The sequence below is a fragment of the Myotis myotis genome, unplaced genomic scaffold, assembly GCF_014108235.1.
Source record: "Myotis myotis isolate mMyoMyo1 unplaced genomic scaffold, mMyoMyo1.p scaffold_m19_p_18, whole genome shotgun sequence".
In the NCBI taxonomy this organism is placed as follows: Eukaryota; Metazoa; Chordata; class Mammalia; order Chiroptera; family Vespertilionidae; genus Myotis; species Myotis myotis.
The window spans coordinates 13,814,514-13,835,032 of record NW_023416322.1 but is presented as its reverse complement, the minus strand read 5'-3'; the positions used below and the strand labels follow the sequence as shown (position 1 = coordinate 13,835,032).

Here is a 20,519-nt window from a genome sequence, read left to right as displayed (position 1 = left end):
CTTGGGGGCTGCAGCACGGGTCCGGATTTGGTCCTGTCTTGTCTCTGTCATGTGCCCTGTGACTTGGGTAGGACAGGGTCAGCATCTACCTGTCCATGCTTTTCTTCTTCCCCTCATGGGGATGACTGAGGCAGGAGTGCCCCGAAAGCCCCCTGGAGACCCAATCTTTAACTGCCTGGGAAGGCCCGCGGCTGCTGCGGGAAGGCTCGTCCCTGCAGACTGTGTGCAGAATCGGTGGGAACGCAGCCACACTCTGCCTGTGGGTTTTGATTCCTAGAACTCAGACTGTGTGGGTTTGGAATGCAGTAGCCTCTGGGCTGGAATACAGGGAGGCTTCTTAATTACAAAATATATTAAAATAGCGCCGTTTTATGTCTTTAGCAGCGATGAGGCTATGAACTTGGGAGTCGGAGGGCAAGGCACATTCCAGTGGTTTGACCTTGGCACATTGCTTAACCTTTGAAGCCCTGGCTTCCTCCTGTGTGAGGCCGATCTAATAATAGTTCCTGGTCCCCAAGGGCTGCAGTGTCTCAGCTGGCACAAGGCCAACGCCCCAGAAGAGCAGCTAGGCCGGGTCTCTGTCCCTGTCACAGTTTCACAGGCTGCAGGAGCAGGTGCCTAGCAGGACCCCTCCCTGCTGTGCCTCCTTTAAGGAAACTGCTCAGGAGCACAGTGTTAGCCGTGGAAAGCGCCAAGATGCTGCCCCACTGCTTGAAAAGATGTGAGAAATCCACATTCGGTGAAGGAGAACAAAATCCTTGGCTCACAAAGCTCAGGGGACAGGCTAGCTCTTTTCCAAAACATAACTGTCTTCATTTTTGAAGAGTTCTCAATGTATAGAAAAGTTGTGAAGCGAACGCAAGAGTTCCCACATACCCCACACCTGGTTTTCCCTACTGGGAACATCACAGGGCAGTGTGGTATGTCGGTCACAACGGACGAATCAAAATTATTATTCGTTATGAACTAAAGTCTATATGGATCCTGATTCCCTTCATCCTTTACCCAATGTTCCTTTTCTGTTCCAGAATGGGTTCGCAGGACACTTAGCTGTCATAGGCTCCTTAGGGTCCTCTAGACTGGCAGCTTCTTAGATGTGCCTTGTTGTGGGTGCCCTTGACCGCTTTGAATACTGCGGACCCTCTTTTTACCAATGAGGCAACACAGGCCTAGGAGACTGCAGAGCAGCTGAGGGAATCACAGAAACCCTCTTCTCCATAATCCTGCTCTGGTGATACGCACAGCAAACCCTTCCTCCACAGTTAGCTCAGAGGAAAAATTCTGCTCGGCACTGAAATAGCCCAGGTTCTGCTTTAACATGTGACGCTGGGGATTCCCTAGGTCCTGCCAGATGCCCTGTGTTCCTCAGGCCTTGTAGGCACCCTGATGTGCCTCTCAGGTCAGAGCAACACAAGAAGGGAGGCAGGCACTAGGGAGTCGTTTGCACCTGCTCATCAGTGGGGAAGTGGATTTGAGAACAGCTTTGCCATGACCTGGCTCCCCTGGTCTGGCCTTGAGAGCTATGCCCTTGAATGCAGGTTTGAGAACCTGCTGAGGACAGGATGCCACATGGGGCAGGCAAAGCAGAAGCCAGGTGAAGGAGCCAGCTAGTGGGGAAGTGTTTGCCCTCGGAAATGCTGGCCAGGGGGACCAGGCTGGAGGCTGTGTAGAGTGCCCCCAGGAGCCTCAGCAGTCAGCGGAAAGTGTAGTCAGTGTGTCCCCCCAGGGCTCCGCCAGTGAGAGAAGAATACTAAAAGCCACAACAGCGATCATGTCTGGGCGTCTACGGCAGCTCAGACGCTACATCCATTTCATTCACCCGCAGGGAAACCTTGTGAGGTGGGCATTGCCCCCTGACTCTGCAAGGCAGGTGCCTGGGACTCGGGGGAACAGCTGGTGGTCTCACCCAGCCGCCTCAGGTTCCTGTGATTCAGGAGCAGGGGCTCCAAGCCTCTCTGTCCCACATGGACTTGCCATGTCACGCTGTTACAGTAGGCTGTACTGTACACACACACTCTGTCTACCCTCCCCCACCATCTGGTCCTGCTGCAACCTCTGTGTGCTGACTTCTGCCCCACTTGCCTTGAAAATGCTGTTAGTCAGGTCACCTAGACTCTCCGAATGACCAGACCCAGTGTTCTCATTCCTGCCCTTACCTTACTGGCTCTGCCTGCTCCATCTGGCACTGTGGACCACTCCCATGTGCTTAAAACCATCTCCTCTACTGGATTCTGGGTTCACATGATATCCACATGGCTCCCCACCTCACTTTCCTTGGTCTTTGCTGGCTTTTCTTCCTCCTCCTGCCCAGTATAACCTCCCGGATCTCTTCCCACCTCCCTTTTCACTCTGCCACTCTCTGGACATATTTATCCCCACACCTGCCTGCTCTGTTGAGACCTTGTTTCCAGCTGCTCATCGACTAGCTCGCCCATAGGCCCTTGGGCTCAACATGAGCTCAGTTCCCCCCGCCCCCCCACCCCCAACTCCTCCTCCAGCATTTCCTCCCCATGCCCCCTGCTCACTGATGATCCCTGCTTCTCATCCAATCAACCTCCCAAACAGTTCTGGATTCCTCCCCGCGCCCCCCACCCCCCTCTCATTGCCACAGCCATTCCCTTAGCTCAGTTGGCTTCATTTCCCCATAACCTCCCACACTGTATTCCTGTCCCACATTCATTCTCTATGCTGCTACCAGGGTGATCTTTCTAGAGCCCAGTCTGGTCATGTTTGTCTGCTCAAAGCTCCCACTGGGACTGCAGCACCTTCAGAAGATTGCCTCAGGTTACCCTCGGGCTGTCCTGCCCACCTGTCTGGACACCTGTTTCACAAGGTGAGATGCACCCTTTGGCCCCCCAACCGGCAGGCCCCCCGACTGCCTCCATGCTTTCACCCACAGTTATCTTGCTCTTAATTCCAGCTCAGCCTTTACATGTAGTTCAAGGGTCACCTCCCTGGGGCGCCCTTGCCCCGCCCTGCACTCCCTGCCTTCCTCATCAGAGCCTGGTTCCTCCCTCTGGCTCCCTGGACATTTAGGGGGAGCTCTTTCAGTGATGCCCGCACTACACAGGAAGAGCTGATTCATACTCGTCTCATCTTCCCAGTGGACCCCTTTGAAGTCAAGGACTAAGCTTTCAGCTTTCTGTCTCCAGCACCTATCACTGTCTGTCACGCAATAAATGTTGCTGGCACAAGTAAAGAAAGAATAGAAGGGATGCGGAGAAAGCTAATGCAGACATAACTACTTACCAAAAACTGTCACCTGGGGTCAAGCTAAAGGTCAAACAGAGCAATGCTCTGGCTTTGTCAGCAGTTCCTGTGAACTTTCAGGAAGAGGAGATAAAAGATTCATAACATGTAGAGCTGAAGGGTCCTTTAAGGTTATCTAATTTAACACTCTCATTTTATAAGGCCCAGAGAGGTCGAGTGGATTCCTTAGGTCGCACAGCTCATGAAAACAGAGCTAAATGAGCCTGGGTTCCTAGACCTCGCACCCACTACTCCTATGATTTTATTGTGCTAAAGGGAAAATATTCTCTGAAAGCTTCTATAGTCCCTTAGAAACATATTATGGAGTCAGCATCTGTGATTACTTTTAACGTTCTTCTTAAGCAATTTATGTTATCAATATTCTTAGAGACAAGAAATATCCCGAATTTACAAATATAATGAAAAACCATATAAAATTTGTGCATGGCTCTCTTTGTCTGAAAGTTTATCCTTATTTTGAGCAGAAGTCAGCCATCCTCTAACTTGTACCTTTGGCAAGTTTGACACTATCCCTCTTTATTTTTTATTTTTTAAAATATATTTTATTGATTTTTTACAGAGAGGAAGGGAGAGGGATAGAGAGTTAGAAACATCCATGAGAGAGAAACATCAATCAGCTGCCTCCTGCACACTCCTTACTGGGGATGTGCCCTGACCAGAATCGAACCTGGGACTCTTCAGTCCACAGGCCGACGCTCTAGCCACTGAGCCAAACTGATCAGGGCGACACTATCCCTCTTTAAAATGTGGTGGAGCTCAGAATGAAACACTATTTGGTTTCACAGATAAATTTCTTCTCATATATTATCCCGTCAGCTGCCTGCCATTAAATCCAAAGCTTTCTCTTAGTTCACATATTGCCTTTCTGTTTCTATCAATTGGGGTGTTCCTATTAGGGCCAGTCTCCACAGCCCCTCATTCTTTATTCTAGAATTTGGTTATTTATTGAGCACCTATTATGTCATGCACCTTTCTTTAACATCATTTAGCATCTGATTTCTATAAACAAAGAATCTCTCCTTTTTCCTTTCTAGCAACCTTTTTAAGTACTTTAAAGGAATTTCACAATTCCTGATTTCAAATTACTCCAAGATGCTCAAAATGTCTTATCTGAGATTCGAAATGCTTGATATGAAAATCTTGAAGTCTCCTATAAGGACAGGCCTCTGCAGGTGGACTGGTGCGGATGTACCGACTCCTCGTTCACAATGAAGTTATTTACAGCCCTCTAGTGGGTCTTTCATGTAACACAAGAAGGGAAGCTGTGGGTAATGAGCTATGACTTTGCTTGTCCATTCCTTCATTCATTTGTTCATCTATTCAATGTACAAATGTTAATTGAATGCCCACTATGTTCCAGGCATGTTTTAGGTGCTGGAGATACTGCAGTGAACAAGACAAACAACAACAAGATCACATGCATTAGTTACTTAAGACGAAGAAGACAGTAGAACAAATTTTGAGCAAAGCCCAGGAGTTTGATTTTGGACATGCTAAGTTGAAGATGCCCACTTGTCCTTCACGTAGCTTCTTTTAACAATGAGTTGGAGTCTCTGGGAACACCTGTAGAGCACTTGTGAGCAGAAAGCATAGACATCGTGCAAATAACCTCTTTATTTGAGATTTCACCAGATTTAAACTAAAACTGACAACAGGAGCACATTTAGTAAGACAATTGTGAAGGCGGTGAATTAGGCCCTGGGGTGCGGGTGGGTGGTGAGGGAGAAGTTCAAACCTTGACCCTACCTTCATGGAGCTGATCTTCCCTTAGTCCTGTTTAAATGTTAACTTCTCATTTCTGTCTCAGTTCTTTGTTTGTTTTCTTAACTTTCACCACGATTTGTAATGGTTGGATTTCTCTGTGACCTTGTGTACATCTACCTCCTCCAGCCCCAGGACTGCACGTCACTGAGGTATCTTTAGCACCTGGCAGGACCTCAATTTTTATTTGTTGAAGGATGAGTTTTCAAATTAATAGGTCAGGTAAGATAGACATAAAGGAGAAGCTGGTAATATAGACTAGTGTATGGCACATCCTGAGTGAGTAAAGAACACAGTTAATTGCTCTCTTAGGAGACCGCAGAGGGTTGAAGGCAGCCAGGGAAAATTTTAGGGAAGAAACTGGGAGTGAGCTGAGTCTTCAAGAATGGGCGGAATATGAAGGAAGGAGTGTGTAAGGGATGGGGAAGGGGTGTTTCCTGTAAAAGCATTTCTGATTAACCCCTACATGCTCCGCAGCCACCAATGTCTCTTTCTGCTCTGGTGTCTAGTGGTCTCTGTTGGGCTGTCATGTCCCTCACCCCCACCAAATAAATGATATGGTGTAACGCAGTGATATGGCCAGTCATTAGGGTTTGTCATGCCATGCCGAGGCCACTCTTTTCTTTATCATTGTCATTGTGGCCCCACTGTCTCTTTTTAAATGAATACCTTTTGTATCAATGCCATCATAATACCTGGGTTATAGTAGGTGCTTAATAAATATCTGTTAAATGAACATGTGATCCTAGAAGCCACTCTCCATACTCCTGGGATGGCCTTTTCCCCAATAGTTAGTCTCTATCATAGGGCTGCAGACATTTAAAACATGAGTACTTGAGGATTTCCTTTTAGATCCATGTATGATTAATAAGCTTTTTTCTCATATTTTCATTTAACAAAGATTTATTGCATGTGTCCTTTATTAGAGAACTTATGCTGAATACAAGAAGCTTAGAGTTGAGCTACTATGCAAACAAATAATGAAAAATAACAAGTGTTGATTTATGTACAAAATGGTCTGCGAACAATGTAGATGAAGAAGTTGCATGTTGTAATGTGCAAGCTAGAAGAGGCTTCCCAGAGTACAAGTTGGCACTGAACCTTTTATTTTTTTTTTTTATTGATTTCATAGAGGAAGGGAGAGGGAGAGATGGAAACATCAATGATGAGAGAGAATCACTGATTGGCTGCCTCCTGTATGCCCCTCATTGGGGATCAAACCCACAACCTGGGCATGTGCCCTTGGCCAGAGTCAAACCCGGGACCCTTTAGTCCGCAGGCCAATGCTCTATCCACTGAGCAAAACCGGCTAGGGCTTGGCACTGAATCTTGAAAGACAAGTTGTGTCCGTTAGACAGACATGATACTGGGTGGGGGAGTGGCTAAAGGGGCTGGGTAGACAGTATTCCAGACAAATGGAATAACAGGTGCAAAGGTGGTGGACGGAGTCTGCCAGGTTTGGGGAATTGGGGCAAAGCACAAGAGCTTAAGAGTAGCCAGAAATAAAGTATAGGACTGGATTTTGGGCAGGCAAGCCAAAGAGCTCTGTGGATGTCAATTTTTAAGAGGTACTAAAATAAAAAATATAATGTCAATTAATGCAGCTACTGTAGCTCCTTACATAACTTCCAAACCTAAATGGTCCTATTCTCTTGAGGTAAGACAGTACCCTTGAATGTGACTTCAAAAATTCTCCTGGCTGGCAATTCAAATTCAATTATGTTATATTCAGGGTATGTAATAAATGTCTTTTTTTAAACATAAAGATATTTGTAATTCTTATTAATAGAAAATCAAGTTCCTTTCAATTCCATGTTGAAGAGATATTTAAAGAAAATTGATCTATTTCTGCATTGCCAAATTATTAGCGCAGATTTCTCCATCCACATCTGGATGGAGGCCTCCAGCTCCCCTCTCCCAGGTACAAGTGGGACTGTCTCATCTGCCTGGGTAAGCTGGAAATGTTGCTTTTTGTGTGTCCCCAGAAGAGGCTACATTCAATGAAGTATTGTCAGTTAATTATGTGTTCAGCACCTCAAATAATCTATTTGATAGCTTTTGTTGTTGTTGTTTTTTGGTAGGCAGTTTAAAGGTAAACCTGACCATCTCTGCCTTAGAGCCACCATATTTTTCCTGGGTATTCCTAACCATCAGAGACTTCCATATTCTACCCTGAGAGTTTGCACATATCCTCTGCATGTTCAACAGGCCTCTACATTTGGTGTTCAAAAATATATTCTCTTGCCCAGCCAGCCTGGCTCAGTGGTTGAGCTTTGACCAATGAACCAAGAGATCACGGTTCAATTTCCTGGTCTGGGCACATGCCCAGGTTGTGGGCTCTATCCCAGTAGGGGGTGTGCAGGAGGATGCCAATCAATGGTTCTCTCTCTCTCCCCCTCTCCCTTCCTCTCTCTAAAATCGATATATATATCGATATATATATATATATATAATTGATATATATATATATATTCTCTTTATGATAACAGCAACCTGCACGAAGTAGTTACTATGAGTATCTACTCTTTTTGCATTGATTTTTCTATTTCTGGCTGTTGATCTAAAGCAAATAATTTTGCTTCCGTTTCCAATTAAACTAATTCCTGCTTTATAGGTTTGTGTTGAGGAATAAACGAGACCATACATGTCAAGTGCTGGGCACAGTCCCGCATCATAGTCAGCACTCACAAGTGCCTCCTTCAGGGCGGTACTGTACTTTTCACCTCTGTACTCAGCTCTCACTAAGTCTTGGGCTGATCCCGCCCAGGCTCCGGGTCCTGGAACCTGAGAGAGGGCTCACAGTGCAAAGGTCAGGCGGCAGTTGGTTGAGGCAGGGAGCAAAGAAGTCTGAGGCGAGGTCTCTGGACTTCGGTTACCTTGACGACTTCGGCCCGAGGGCCAAGAGTATCGGAGACCTGCCCGACGCCACTTTCTATCTCCCGCCCTCCCTTTGATTTAGCTCCACCTCTTCCTCCCAATGGGTTAGAAAGCAGACGCCGATACCGACGCCGACGCGGTTGCCTATGGATACGCCTTCCCAAGATGCCTAGGGTGTTGTGTTCCTCTTAGCCAATCAAAGAGGCGAAGCCGCCTCGCTTGGGCCAATAGACTGCGAGGCCAGGGCCCGGGACGGTTAAACTGAGCAGCGGGCTGTGGCGGCCGGCAGTGTGACTTGGAGACGCTTTGGAGACGGTGGCTCCAGCTTCGGGCTGCGGCGCGATCTGCAGGAGTCCCCGGCGGGCCCTGCCATGCCGACCCGGGCGGAGGACTACGAGGTGCTGCACACCATTGGCACCGGCTCCTACGGCCGCTGCCAGAAGATCCGGAGGAAGAGCGACGGCAAGGTGAGCGCGGGCCCCCTTCCGTGTCCGGTCCCTGCAGCGGTCTCGCCAGCTGGTGGCGATCAGTGTTTGTACTGGGTCTCGCAAGGGTTATGTTCCTGTCTGTTTCGCTTTCTCTCCCATTTCCTTTTTTTTTTTTCTTCTCTGCTTCTACCTGCTAAGGGCCTTTCACTGGTGACTCCTGAACTATCTTTATTATTTTATTTTTGAAATTTAAAATTATTGATTGCTTGAGTGGTTGATTTGAGAAAGAGAAACATTGATTTGTTTCACTTATTTATGCATTTATTGGTTGCTTCTTGTATGTGCCCTGACCGGTGATCATACCTCAACCTTGAACTTTGGTGTCTGGGAGGACGCTCCAACCAACCCAGCAACCCAGCTACCCCGCGGGGCTCCTGGGCAGTTTAGAGAAGAGTAGAACTCTGGGCCACGGGAAGAACCTGGAGCTTTCTGCCCGGCAGTTCGAGCTCATTTAAGATACCCTTTAATCGGATTATTGGTTTCATAGTTCTCCTGTGTGTGTAGGGAAACTTTATTCAGAAAGAAACAATGGAGAGGAAGCTGCCTGGCTGCGGATGGAGGGAGGTCCTCAGGTCTTTCCCCCTGGAAAAGCTTGCCTGGTTGGAATGGTCAAGGACTTGGACTGTCTCTGCCCCACCTTTTTGACCAAAGCACCATTGCCAGCCTCCCACAAAGGAACTGAGGGGAGGGGGTTGGAGGAAGTCTAATGAGCCTCATCTCCCTCTCTCCCCTTGCATTCTTTTCTGCTTAAAAATTAGAGAACGGTTATGGAGTTAAATTCAGGGGTCCTTAAGTTCATTGAACTAAATCAGAGAATAATGACTGTATGATCTATTTAATAGAAAAGTAGTGAGTGATGACTGGCCCTAAACTTTAGTGCCTAAAGGAATGTCGCAGACAAAGGGATGGTGGTCCATGGAGCTCTCAATCTTCATTTTTGAGTTCATTCATACCTTGGGAATTCTTATTTCAGATATTAGTTTGGAAAGAACTTGACTATGGCTCCATGACAGAAGCTGAGAAACAAATGCTTGTTTCTGAAGTGAATTTGCTTCGTGAACTGAAGCATCCAAACATCGTCCGTTACTATGATCGCATTATTGACCGAACCAACACAACACTGTACATTGTAATGGAATATTGCGAAGGAGGGGACCTGGCTAGTATAATTACAAAGGGAACCAAGGAAAGGTAAGTGATTCTCTTCAATGTAAGGTGAAAGTGGGCCCAGTTTCGCTTTGGATAAGCATTCTGTTTTAGGATCAGGGACGAAGTACTTAGTAATGTGGAAGAGTGTTCTAGTATTTGGTGGGTCTACAGAACTTTAGGAAATCCCTTGTGAATGAACACCCATATTTCATATCAAAATATGATATTTATTTCCCTATTTGTACACTAGATAATTCATCATTCCCTCTTTGTAATGGTTTTATTCAGAAGTTATATGCTGTGTAACTGCTTTGATTTCAGACAGTACTTGGAGGAAGAGTTTGTTCTTCGAGTGATGGCTCAGTTGACTCTGGCCCTAAAGGAATGTCACAGACGAAGTGATGGTGGTCATACGGTGCTCCATCGGGATCTGAAACCAGCTAATGTTTTCCTGGATGGCAAGCAAAACGTTAAGCTTGGCGACTTTGGGCTAGCTAGAATATTAAACCACGATACCAGTTTTGCAAAAACATTTGTTGGCACTCCTTATTACATGTCTCCCGTAAGTATTTCAGAATTTAGATACTTTTTAAACCTCTTAATGTTAAGCATTCAAATGCAGGGAAAGTGAGTCGTTTTGATTGTATGTTTAGTAATATCCAATAACCAAAAATTAACACTGTTTCATTTTTAATTTATATATTTTCCAAATGGACCACCAGACCATTGAACTCAGCTATATCAGCAATTCAAGTCAGGCTTTTATTAAAGGACTACCATATACTAAATTACAAAAGATGAAACACGCTTTGTCTCTGGCCTCAAGAGCTATGTTTCCCTAAGTGCTGTAGGTCCTGTACACCAGCTTGGCCTCCTTTGGTGTGCTTTTTCAAATGCAGAATCCTGGACCAAGCCCCAGCCCAGTGAGTTCGGATCTCGGGACAGGTCCTTGCTCTGTTTTTCTCCTACTTTTCAATTTGGACTCTGCATTTTAACAGATTCTCTGGATGATTCTTGTGCCTGGAGATTCGGGGCTCAGAGCCTCACTCACTTCAGATAACATGTTTTTACAGTGTTAACTGTTGGTATTTGTTCTTTTTTTGTTGACTTTTCCTACAAGGGAGCTGCTGAGTCTACCTACTTATCTATTTCCTTGATTGCTGGATAATATTTTGTTTCCAAAATTTCTCACCATTCTAAGGAGCACTGCTATGCATATGAATTATTCTTTCTTCCTTGTTGGTCATTTCCTTGGCAGATAGCTCTCAAAATGAAATTGCTGGGTTGGGTCAAAGGCTATGAACCGTTTATGGCTCTCTAGATTTTGCCTGATGGCTCTTGAAGAGCTTAAACCAAAAAGTGATAGCACCAGGGGGTTGTATCTGGAATCTGAGCATACAAAGGTGCAGAGGGGTTAATTGTTTTAGCAGTCATAAACATTTCCGGGCTTTTCTAAATCTCTTTTAGTTACGTTAACCAGTCTGACTACAGTATAAAACTTTGTATTAGTGATTTTGTTTTTCACTAATATTAGACATGGCCAGAACAGTGTCATTTTCTCACTGGATCAAATTCCAAATAGAAAGCCTTTAACATAAAGGAAAATTATACAGAAGTGGTTCTTGGAAAATTTGAAACCTACGTGATTCTTTTGTTCCTTTTCCCTCCTGCCCTTGTAATTAGATCTATTCAGCCTTCTCTGAGGCATTGCCAGGAAATGGTATCAGACGCAACCTGTTGGACTTAAAGCACTGGGGAGCCTCCTGAAGAGTTTGGTACTTGCCTCTGTGCCCTCTGTTGCTCCTGAGAGTGTGAGAAAGACAATTAAATAGGAAATGAGAATGTTAGTTAGTGTGGTTTATACAGTAGACTAAGGAAAAATATAAATGAATAATTCACTTAGCCATTTATGTCTACATCCATTTAAATGTGGGCCAGATGTATGCATTGGTTATTCTGAAATTTTCTCTGGTTCTTTCAAAATAGTTTCTAGATTATTAATGTCACCAGGGTAGAGGTCTCATTCTCACCTTTGAATAGTCAGTGCCTCACCTCTAGTAACAATAAGCATCTGAAGGAAAAAGAATTGAATGAATTATATATGACAAAGTATATTAGGGTAAGATCATTGTCTTTTTCCATTGTAAATTTGAAGACAAAGTATACATTTTAAAACAAAATAAACTTTTAATTCCTCATACTTTCTTACGTTTTCCCCCCTTAAGGAGCAGATGAGTCGCATGTCCTACAATGAGAAATCGGATATCTGGTCACTGGGCTGTTTGATGTATGAGTTGTGTGCATTAATGTAAGTATATTGAAGACAGATTTCTAGTCTGAGGTTTATACTCAGGGTTTGTCACCTTTCACTGGGTTCAGTTGTTTGACCATCCATTTGTATTCAAATCTGAAAGAATCACACCGTGGGTTAAAATTAAAGTAGGTGGACAGGTAAAAAAATTATTTAGAAATTAATAATATAACCCCTGAGGCTGGATGTTGACTTGTTCAAACTCCTAACCTGGTTAGATGTTTCCTTGTTAGACTGATGCTTAGCTCAAGGGGAGAGCAGATAGGTCAGGCCCATGGAAGAGATAAACAAAGATCTGGGGGTAGCTCTGGCGATTTGGAGACGAAGAAAGAGCTCCAGTTCTTTCTCTTCTAAGCTGTTCTGTAGAGCAGTGATTCTCAACCAGGGAGAGTGAAGCAGTTTTGCCCCCCAGGGGACATTTGGCATTGTCTGAAGACATTTTTGGTTGTGACAAACAAGGATAGCTACTGGCATCTAGTGGATGGAGGCCAGTGATAGTTCAAATAAATACTATGATGTTCAGGACATCCCCACAATAAAGAGCTATGTGACCCCCAAATATCAGTAGCACCAAAGTTGGGAAACTTAACTATGGAAGAAAATCCCAGAAGCAGAAACATAAATAAAAACTGGAGCTTAAACTGCAAAAGATTTGCTTCCTAATATATTTTTATTTTTACATTATTATTATTTTTTTCTTCCAGGCCTCCATTTACAGCTTTCAACCAGAAAGAATTAGCTGGGAAGATCCGAGAAGGCAAATTCAGGCGAATTCCATATCGTTACTCTGATGAGTTGAATGACATCATTACAAGGATGTTAAATTTAAAGGTAAAGATTATAAGATTATTTTGTCTGTTTCTATCTTTCAATTAAGTTTTGGGGTATGTGTTCTCTCCTGTAGAGCAATGAGACTGAAGAAACATTAAATGTATTTCCTTAGCTAAATCTACTCTGTTAACACAAGTGAAAACTTACATAAATTTGGCAAATTGCACATCCTTGCTGGCCTACCCTCTGTGCATTCTCTGTCTTCTCCCACTCACTCCATGCTAACAGATGGTCGATAGCAAGAAAAGATTGCATGAAGCATCCAGATCCTTAGTTCCCCGTGTCCTTACCTACCTCAACGTGGCAGATGGTATGGAAGGGGCCACAATAAGACTTAATTACTCTGCCTCTAGCTCCAACTGAGAGATAGGGGTGTGTGTGTGTGTGTGTGTGTGTGTGTGTGTGTGTATGGGTTGCGGGGATGATTGGGGCAGTGAGAGGGTAGGGGTGGCTAAGAAGAGTGGAGGGGAAATAACTCTAAGAGATTATGTGGAAAAAATCTGGCCATGGGATGGCGAGGGAAATGTCCAAGAGATCAGGCTGATGTAAAGTTAAATGCTGTGGGATTACAAAGAAGGATTCAGATGAAGTAATGGGGTTTAAGGGCTGAGGGAGGATCCTGCTTCCTGTAGTTTAGAGATGCCCTAACACAGACCCTGGCCATGCTACTGAGCACCTGCACAGGGATGAAGCCTTTAGGTTAAAGGGGGATCAAAGGTAGGTAAAAATCTGCATTACTGTTTGGACCCAGAACCTCATTTATTAAAGCCACAAGTGAACTTATTTTTCCAGATAGTTAAGGCCCATCCAGAAACGAGTTTTTCTTTTTGCCTTGGAAATATGTATCCTTTTAATGTAGCTGTTCTTTTGGCATGCGTATTCTGTTACAAAATGTGACTGTAACACTGAATATTTTTTCCCCAGGATTACCATCGACCTTCTGTTGAAGAAATTCTGGAGAGCCCTTTGATAGCAGACTTGGTTGCAGAAGAGCAGAGGAGAAATCCTGAGAGAAGGGGGCGACGATCTGGAGAACCAGAAAAGTTGCAGGATTCTAACCCTGTATTAAGTGAGCTGAAACTGAAGGAAATACAGTTGCAGGAGCGAGAGCGAGCCCTCAAAGCCAGAGAGGAAAGACTGGAGCGTAAGTCTGCATGATGGGGGCAAAACAAAGGAGAGCTATTGGAGGGTGATCGTGATGAGTGTGAAACTCTGTTTAAATGAGTATATTAGGACATTCTTGCCCTGGCCTGGTAGCTCAGTTGGTTGGAGCATCATCCCAATATGCCAAGGTGGCAGGTTCAATCCCTGGTTAGGGCACATGCCTGGGGTGCAGGCTCAATCCCCAATGTGGGGAGTGCAGAAGGCGGCTGATCAATGATTCTCTCACATCATTGATGTTTCCATCTCTCTCTCCCTCTCCTTTCCTCAATGAAATAAATAAAAACATATAAAAAAAAACTATTTAAAAAAAAAGGAGAACCTTCTTACAAATACTTGAGAAACCAAACTGTGCTTTGTAAAATATGTAGGTCACGCTTTCTGGCATCTTCCTGTTGAGCTGCCTCTTTCTCTGCTATTGTTGGCTTAACTTTATACTTTGCTATAGAGTTTGTATACTTTAATGTGTACATTACATTTTGCTGTTACTTTTTTCTTTCTGTTTCATAACATATACATACACTACAGTTTTTCCATTGCAAAGGTAGATCTTAGGATTTGCTAACTTCTACAATAACCATTACTCCTGTGGCTGAGCCAACACAGTCCAGGTCAAAAATCCTACAGTGTGTAGGACTAAATATGCTCTGTCAATTCAATAATGTGGGTACAAGATATTCTAGGTTTATAAATACTCAGGGCTATTCACTGATTAGGTACAAGTTAGTTGTTGTTGTGTTTTTTTAAAAAAAATATATATTTTTATTGATTTCAGAAAAAAAGGGAGAAGGAGAAAGAGATAGAAACATCAATGATGAGAGAGAATCATTGGTCGGCTGCCTCCTGCATGCCCCCAGTGGGGATCGAGCCCGCAACCCAGGCATAGGCCCTTAAGACTGGAGTTGAACCTGGGGCCCTTCAGTCCCCAGGTCGACACTCTGTCCACTGAGCCAGACTGGTTAGGGCAAGTGCTAGTTAGTTTTTGATGGTGAGAGTCTGTCTACTCCAGTAAAGCGACAGGTGCTACAGACTAGCATGGTCAGGGTGGCTTGGGAACCCGGCGAGAAACCTTTCTCAGAGCATTACTAATCGCTGCTCAGCAAGCCGGTCTCAGTGATTAGGGAAAAGGGAAGACTAGCACGTGTAAACTGTTTTTGCTAATCTTTTTCTCATTCCATGCCTTTCTAAAGAGAAGGAACGTGAGCTTTGTGTTCGTGAGAGGCTGGCGGAGGACAAGCTGGCGAGAGCGGAAAGTCTGATGAGGAACTACAGCCTGCTGAAGGGGCAGGGGCTCCTGTCCCTGGCCAGCGGACCAGGTAGGAGAACCAGTGCAGTAGACAGAGGCTGCTGCGTGTGAGGAAATGGGCACTGGTTTGCTTTCGAGGGGCTTTGGTAGGCCTTCTCATTTTTTAATGTTTTTATTGATTTCAAAGAGGAAGGGAGAGAGAGATAGAAACATCAATGATGCAGCTGCCTCCTGCATGCCCCACACTGGAGATCGAGCCCACAACCCGGGCATGTGCCCTCACCGGGAATCGAACAGTGACCTCCTGGTTCACAGGTCCATGTTCAACCACTGAGGCACACCGGCTGGGCTTAACACTTTTTTCTTTCTTATAAAATTATTCCATTAGTGAGATTTACAAGTTACATAGGTATTTGTATAGGAATTTGTGGGAATAAAGGTGGATATGTTTGAAACAATGGAGTTAAGGCTAAAAAAACCCAAGTGTGCTTTGAAGCAGAAACAATGTTGGCGATAGGCAGTCAGGGCACAATTGGAGGGCAGTGTTCCTTGCAGCCTACTCCTACCTCTCGGCCTGGCCTTTCCTTTTCTTTGGCCTGGAGTTGGTTCCTCAACTAACCCGGTGGCTTCTTATTTCCTCACTTTCAACATATCTCTGCTCAAAAGTCACTTCATTATGCGGCTCTCATCACTGTGGCCACCGCCAGCACCCCTGTTCTCTTTCTCAGTGTTATTTTCCCCCTCAAATAGTCCTCATTTGTACTTGTTTATTGGGTTCTGGTCTCTCTCCTCCTATGAGAATAGGGCCTTTGTTTGTCCACAATGGCTCATACAATGAACTCATAAAATTTGAATGTATTTCCTTTAAATGAATGTAAAGGAAATAACAAAAAGGTCTGGAATTCAAGCCCTCAAGTCTCCAACCTCCAGATAGTCTGTCAGTAGCGAATAGTGCTGCCATTTCAAGTAAATTTTTTTTCATGTAAAAAGCCCAGTTCACCTTTTTTGCTATACCTTTACTTGATTTACCTTTTCCACCCTGAATTTGCTTAGTTTCTTTTTGAAGCAAGATTTCAGTCAATTAATCAGTTTTGAAGGAAGTGTTGTTGAATATTTAACCCAAACTATAAGTGTCCATAAAAAGCATTTCTGCTTCCATACTTTTCTGGAAGCCCTGTGTTCTAGGTAGAATGGCACTTGTTTTCAAGAATGGAGTAGATGATACTGATTTTCAGAAGTTTTATATTGTGGCCCATCATCCCCAATGCATTTGACTTCAAGAGAAAAGGTGATTGTTAAGGGAATAAAACCTATGTTCCTTGATATTTGGCACATTCCAGGATTCTTTTTTCAGTGCTGTGGCTTAAAAGACTGATTGATTTCTTACCACCCTCAAGCTCCCAAACTCCCGGAGATACTAAGATTAGGTTCCAGATTTCAAATGAACTAAAAGAGGTTGTATTTTTGCTAAATGTAACAAACCTGTTCAAATAACTCGAAACCCTTTTTCTTCCTAAAGAACTTTTAGCTCTTCCATCCTCAATACTTAAGAAGAAAGTTCATTTCAGTGGAGAGAGTAAGGAGAATGTCCTGAGGAGTGAGAACTCTGAGAGCCAGCTCTCCTCCAAAGCCAAGTGCAAAGACCTGAAGAAGAGGCTCCATGCTGCCCAGCTGCGCGCGCAAGCCCTGGCGGACATTGAGCAAACGTACCAGCTGAAAAGCAGACAGATCCTGGGCATGCGCTAGCCGGCAGGGCCCGGCGCTGTGTGCGGGATCTGACATGGCCAGCCCCCGAAGGACTGATTGATGTTCACCTGCTGCAGCTTGATAAACTTGGTTCCGTGAGCCATGCCTTTTTGTACAGTAAGAGTGATATTTTGGAATTGCCTTTGCTGTCCTTCAGCAATAATTGTACAAAACGTCCACACCTTTCATTTTTTTTCTTTTTTAAAAGAACACTTTATAGAAAGAATGATACTTTCTTGGTTGGGGTTTTAATCCCATGTGTGATTACTACTGGAACATTACCTTCTAAATGTTGGAGGAAAAACATATGTATCCACTTACTGAGACGTTTTACACGACTGAGTGGTGTGCTTACAGTTGTCATGTCTAGATTTACAACTTCAAGTCTGAGGTTTTAAATATTCTAGAGCTTAGAAAACCGAATTGGATCCAAACTGGTCACTGATACTATGACATCTTGCTTATAGATATCGCTTATTGATATCCCATTGCTCTTAGTGCAAAATCTGTCACCTTTTGTGAAAATCCATCACTGTGATGTTGATACTCTTTTTTTTCCTTTTTACTCTACCTAACTGTATATAAGCCAGCCGTCATGGGCTTATCTGTTTCTCACTAAGTAAACGAATTCTTTAGTTTTCCTGTATTTGTGTCTCTTGTATTTGTTGGGTTTATGATTCATAGGCACTGATGCTCACAGGGGCTGCAATGGCACTTCACCTCATTAATCCATCTGCACCAGTGGCTCTTAACTGGGGACTATTTTGCCCCCCAGGGGACATTTGCAATGTCTGTACATATTAAATGATAATGATTGCGGGTGGGAGGGTACTATTGAATGGAGTAGGTAGAGGCCAGGGATGCTGCCAAACATCCTACAATGCACACAGCAGCCCCCCACAGCACAACATCAACAGTGCCACTCTTGAGAAAATTGATCTTGTGGAGAGCTGCTACAGAGTTTGGACAGGTTCAAGCCTGGGACTAATGAGAAGGCACGGTCCTCTCGTGGCAAAGCCACGTGCAACTCTCAGCACAATTATAGCCAAAGGCTGTGGCTGTAAGCTTGACCTTATGGTCCGAACCTGTGGTCCCACGTGACTGAGTGATATGGGCTGCGGGAGGTTCAACAAGTAAACAAAGCTTGATCAGGTGCATGTAATTGAGTAGATTTGAAACCTGCGAGAGTGTTGTAACCACGCTCTTACTTTGCCTCGTGGAATCTGGCCATAAAACAATTGGGCAGCTGCTGTGAGCCAGGCACTGTTTAACATGCTGAACATATAGCAATAAAGAAACACTGATTTAACATGCTGAAGATAGAGCAATAAAGAAACACTGACATCCCTGCCCTCATGAAGATTCCATTCCAATAAGGCCGGATAGAAAACGAGCCACACATGGAGATTGGTAGTGCTAAGGAGCAGGATGAAGCAGGAAAGGGGACAGGGAATGGGGGTTTGCCATTTTGGAACAGGTGGTGATTAGGGGTGCAACAGGAAACCGAGGAGGCAGAGGTTTGGAAACTGAATTTTTAATTTGATTGTGCTTCCTTCTCCCCGCTCCAAAGCCAACAAAACCATGTTTCCTGTTCACCCCTAAAACTGGGAACATCTGGGGTTTAAGGGCAATGATGGTAGATTAGAAGAGGATCTCTTTGATGGGAGAGTCCTCTCAAATGATACTTCTCTAGCATCTCTTTCTAAGATTTATCAAGATAGGGTCAGGATGGAGGGGGTTAGTGGGGGGAAAACCAACCAAGGGGACATCTGTAATACTTTCAACAATAAAAATAAATTTAAAAAATAAAATAAAGGACTTATCAAGATGCCCGGCTAGATACAGTACCAACATAAACTTACCATTACAGGCTTTACATGAACAACACCTGCTCGTAGGCATTTGCAAAAGCGACAGGATTTGAGTAAGATTAACCAGCTGTCCTGAGCGACAGCAACCACAAGGTGGCGCCATGGTCCTGTTAGACGGCAAGTCTGACACCTTCCCCGGAGCCGGCGCAATTGGCTGCTACTAAGAAAGGACTTGCCAGGCTTTGGTTAAATGCCTTGGTCCATTATTTCATTCACTCCTCACAACATCCCCTGATGAATAGGCATCATTAGTGCCACATTTTTCATGGGGAACCCGAAGCTCGCATCACAGCTAGGAAGAGGCAGCTGGTCTCTGAACTGACATTTTGGACTCCAAAGCCTTTAACTATGACTCTCCACATGACCGCCAAAGGTCAGCTTTGTTCCCAAACCACCCAGTGTTCCATAATGATTGCGGGGTTAAGGGTGCTAACCCATGGCTCTACCCAAGACGTTTGAATGACGAAGGAAGGGTGGACGCAGAGCTGGCACGGTTAGGGTCCAGGGGCCTTCACACCTGCGGCTAGAGGAGACGGGAGAGTGAGGGCCGGGGCGGGTGGGGATAAGTGGTCTTCAGTGACCCCAAGAGGACACAGGCCTTCCCCCTTTCCTCAGCACCTTCCATCATTCCACCTATGGCTCCCCATTCCCTCGAAGGCCCAGCCCCAATGCCCAGCGTCCTCCCAGGAACCACTTCACCGGGGCCGTCACCGCCTGAGGGACTGTCAGTCCTCCTTCCAGGACAAAGCCCCTTCCCCCAGGCACGCTAGCTCCCTCTGACTCTCAAGGCTGCCCTCCTCCAATAAGTGTTTTAAAAGGAATGGAGAGGTTCATAGGCCCCAACGAGGAAGGGTTATTGTCCACTGTGAGTGGCGGCTGGGAAACCAGGGACCCATATTGCACGATGGATTTCAGGGCAAGGAGGGTGGTGAAAGTCGCCTTCCCCAGGGCCGTGCGGTGGAGGACCTGGCTGATGGAATCTGGGTGTGGGTGGCCCTGCCCTGCCCATTACCTGGCTCACCTCGCCCCTCCCTCCTCCATGGCTGCCCCAGAGCTGCCCAAGTGGCTGTTAAGTATCTGGTCTTTGGTGTTCCCTTCCAGGTTGGGTTGGACACCGTATTTGGAGGGGCTGATGGGGGTGGGGAGGGCCATGGGGACAGGGTGTCTCTGCATATGGGGTCTGTGGTGTGTGTGTCTACATATATGTGTATGTATTTTTAAAGCACACGCACAGCTAGGGTCTTAATCCATGGGCTCTTCTTCATTTGCTTTTTTAAACGAGCACGAATCATTTCCGTTGCCTTCGTTCTTGGGGAAAGCCGCCCGCGTCTCTGTGGGATCCATCCTAACTTCCCTGGAGGAGTGTGTCTTCCCAGAGCCTCCGAGGAACCGGTTTGCCTGGAGTGCCCAGCCAGGGGGGGCCCACAGCCCCTGCCTTCGGAACTCACCCTGGCGGCGAGGCAGGCACCCGCCTTTGCAGCCCTGCACACTCCCACGGAGCAGTCGCTGCTCCAGAGAGAGTCCCTGCCTGGCTCTGCTCTCCAGAAGCTTCATGGCCCGTTAACCAGGGGCACAGTGGACAGAGCAGGCAGGAGCCTCCCCACCAGGGTTTGGCTGCCCCGGAGCAGGCTGGGCAAATCCCCATGATGCCTGGTGGAGAGACTCGGGCCCCTACCAGCCAGCCAATGCATCTCCCCTCTGTTCGCTCTCAGCACAGGGCTGGCCCACCTGCCACAGGAACCGCGTCCAGGTGCTTCCTATCCGGCCAGAGTGGGAACGCAGAGCCGACACCTGACTCGCGCGCTCAG

The 20,519-nt window shown here is 45.5% G+C and overlaps 1 protein-coding gene across 2 annotated transcripts in view; it reads left to right on the top strand.

The window, feature by feature from the left end:
• The window catches only part of NEK2 (NIMA related kinase 2), a 50,418-nt gene extending 32,932 nt beyond the window's left edge, over positions 1–17,486 (top strand). Inside the window, exons 2-9 of one of the 2 annotated variants that reach the window (XM_036342570.1) lie at positions 7,991–8,375; positions 9,370–9,587; positions 9,867–10,107; positions 11,771–11,853; positions 12,561–12,687; positions 13,612–13,831; positions 15,039–15,164; positions 16,614–17,486. In XM_036342570.1, coding sequence (XP_036198463.1) covers positions 8,280–8,375; positions 9,370–9,587; positions 9,867–10,107; positions 11,771–11,853; positions 12,561–12,687; positions 13,612–13,831; positions 15,039–15,164; positions 16,614–16,840 — 1,338 coding nt within the window. In that variant the 5' untranslated portion in view covers positions 7,991–8,279 and the 3' untranslated portion in view covers positions 16,841–17,486. Of the gene's footprint in view, positions 1–7,990; positions 8,376–9,369; positions 9,588–9,866; positions 10,108–11,770; positions 11,854–12,560; positions 12,688–13,611; positions 13,832–15,038; positions 15,165–16,266; positions 16,568–16,613 lie in introns of those variants that run through there. The other variant, XM_036342571.1, reaches the window with a different exon arrangement.
• Positions 17,487–20,519: the final 3,033 nt, after the last annotated feature.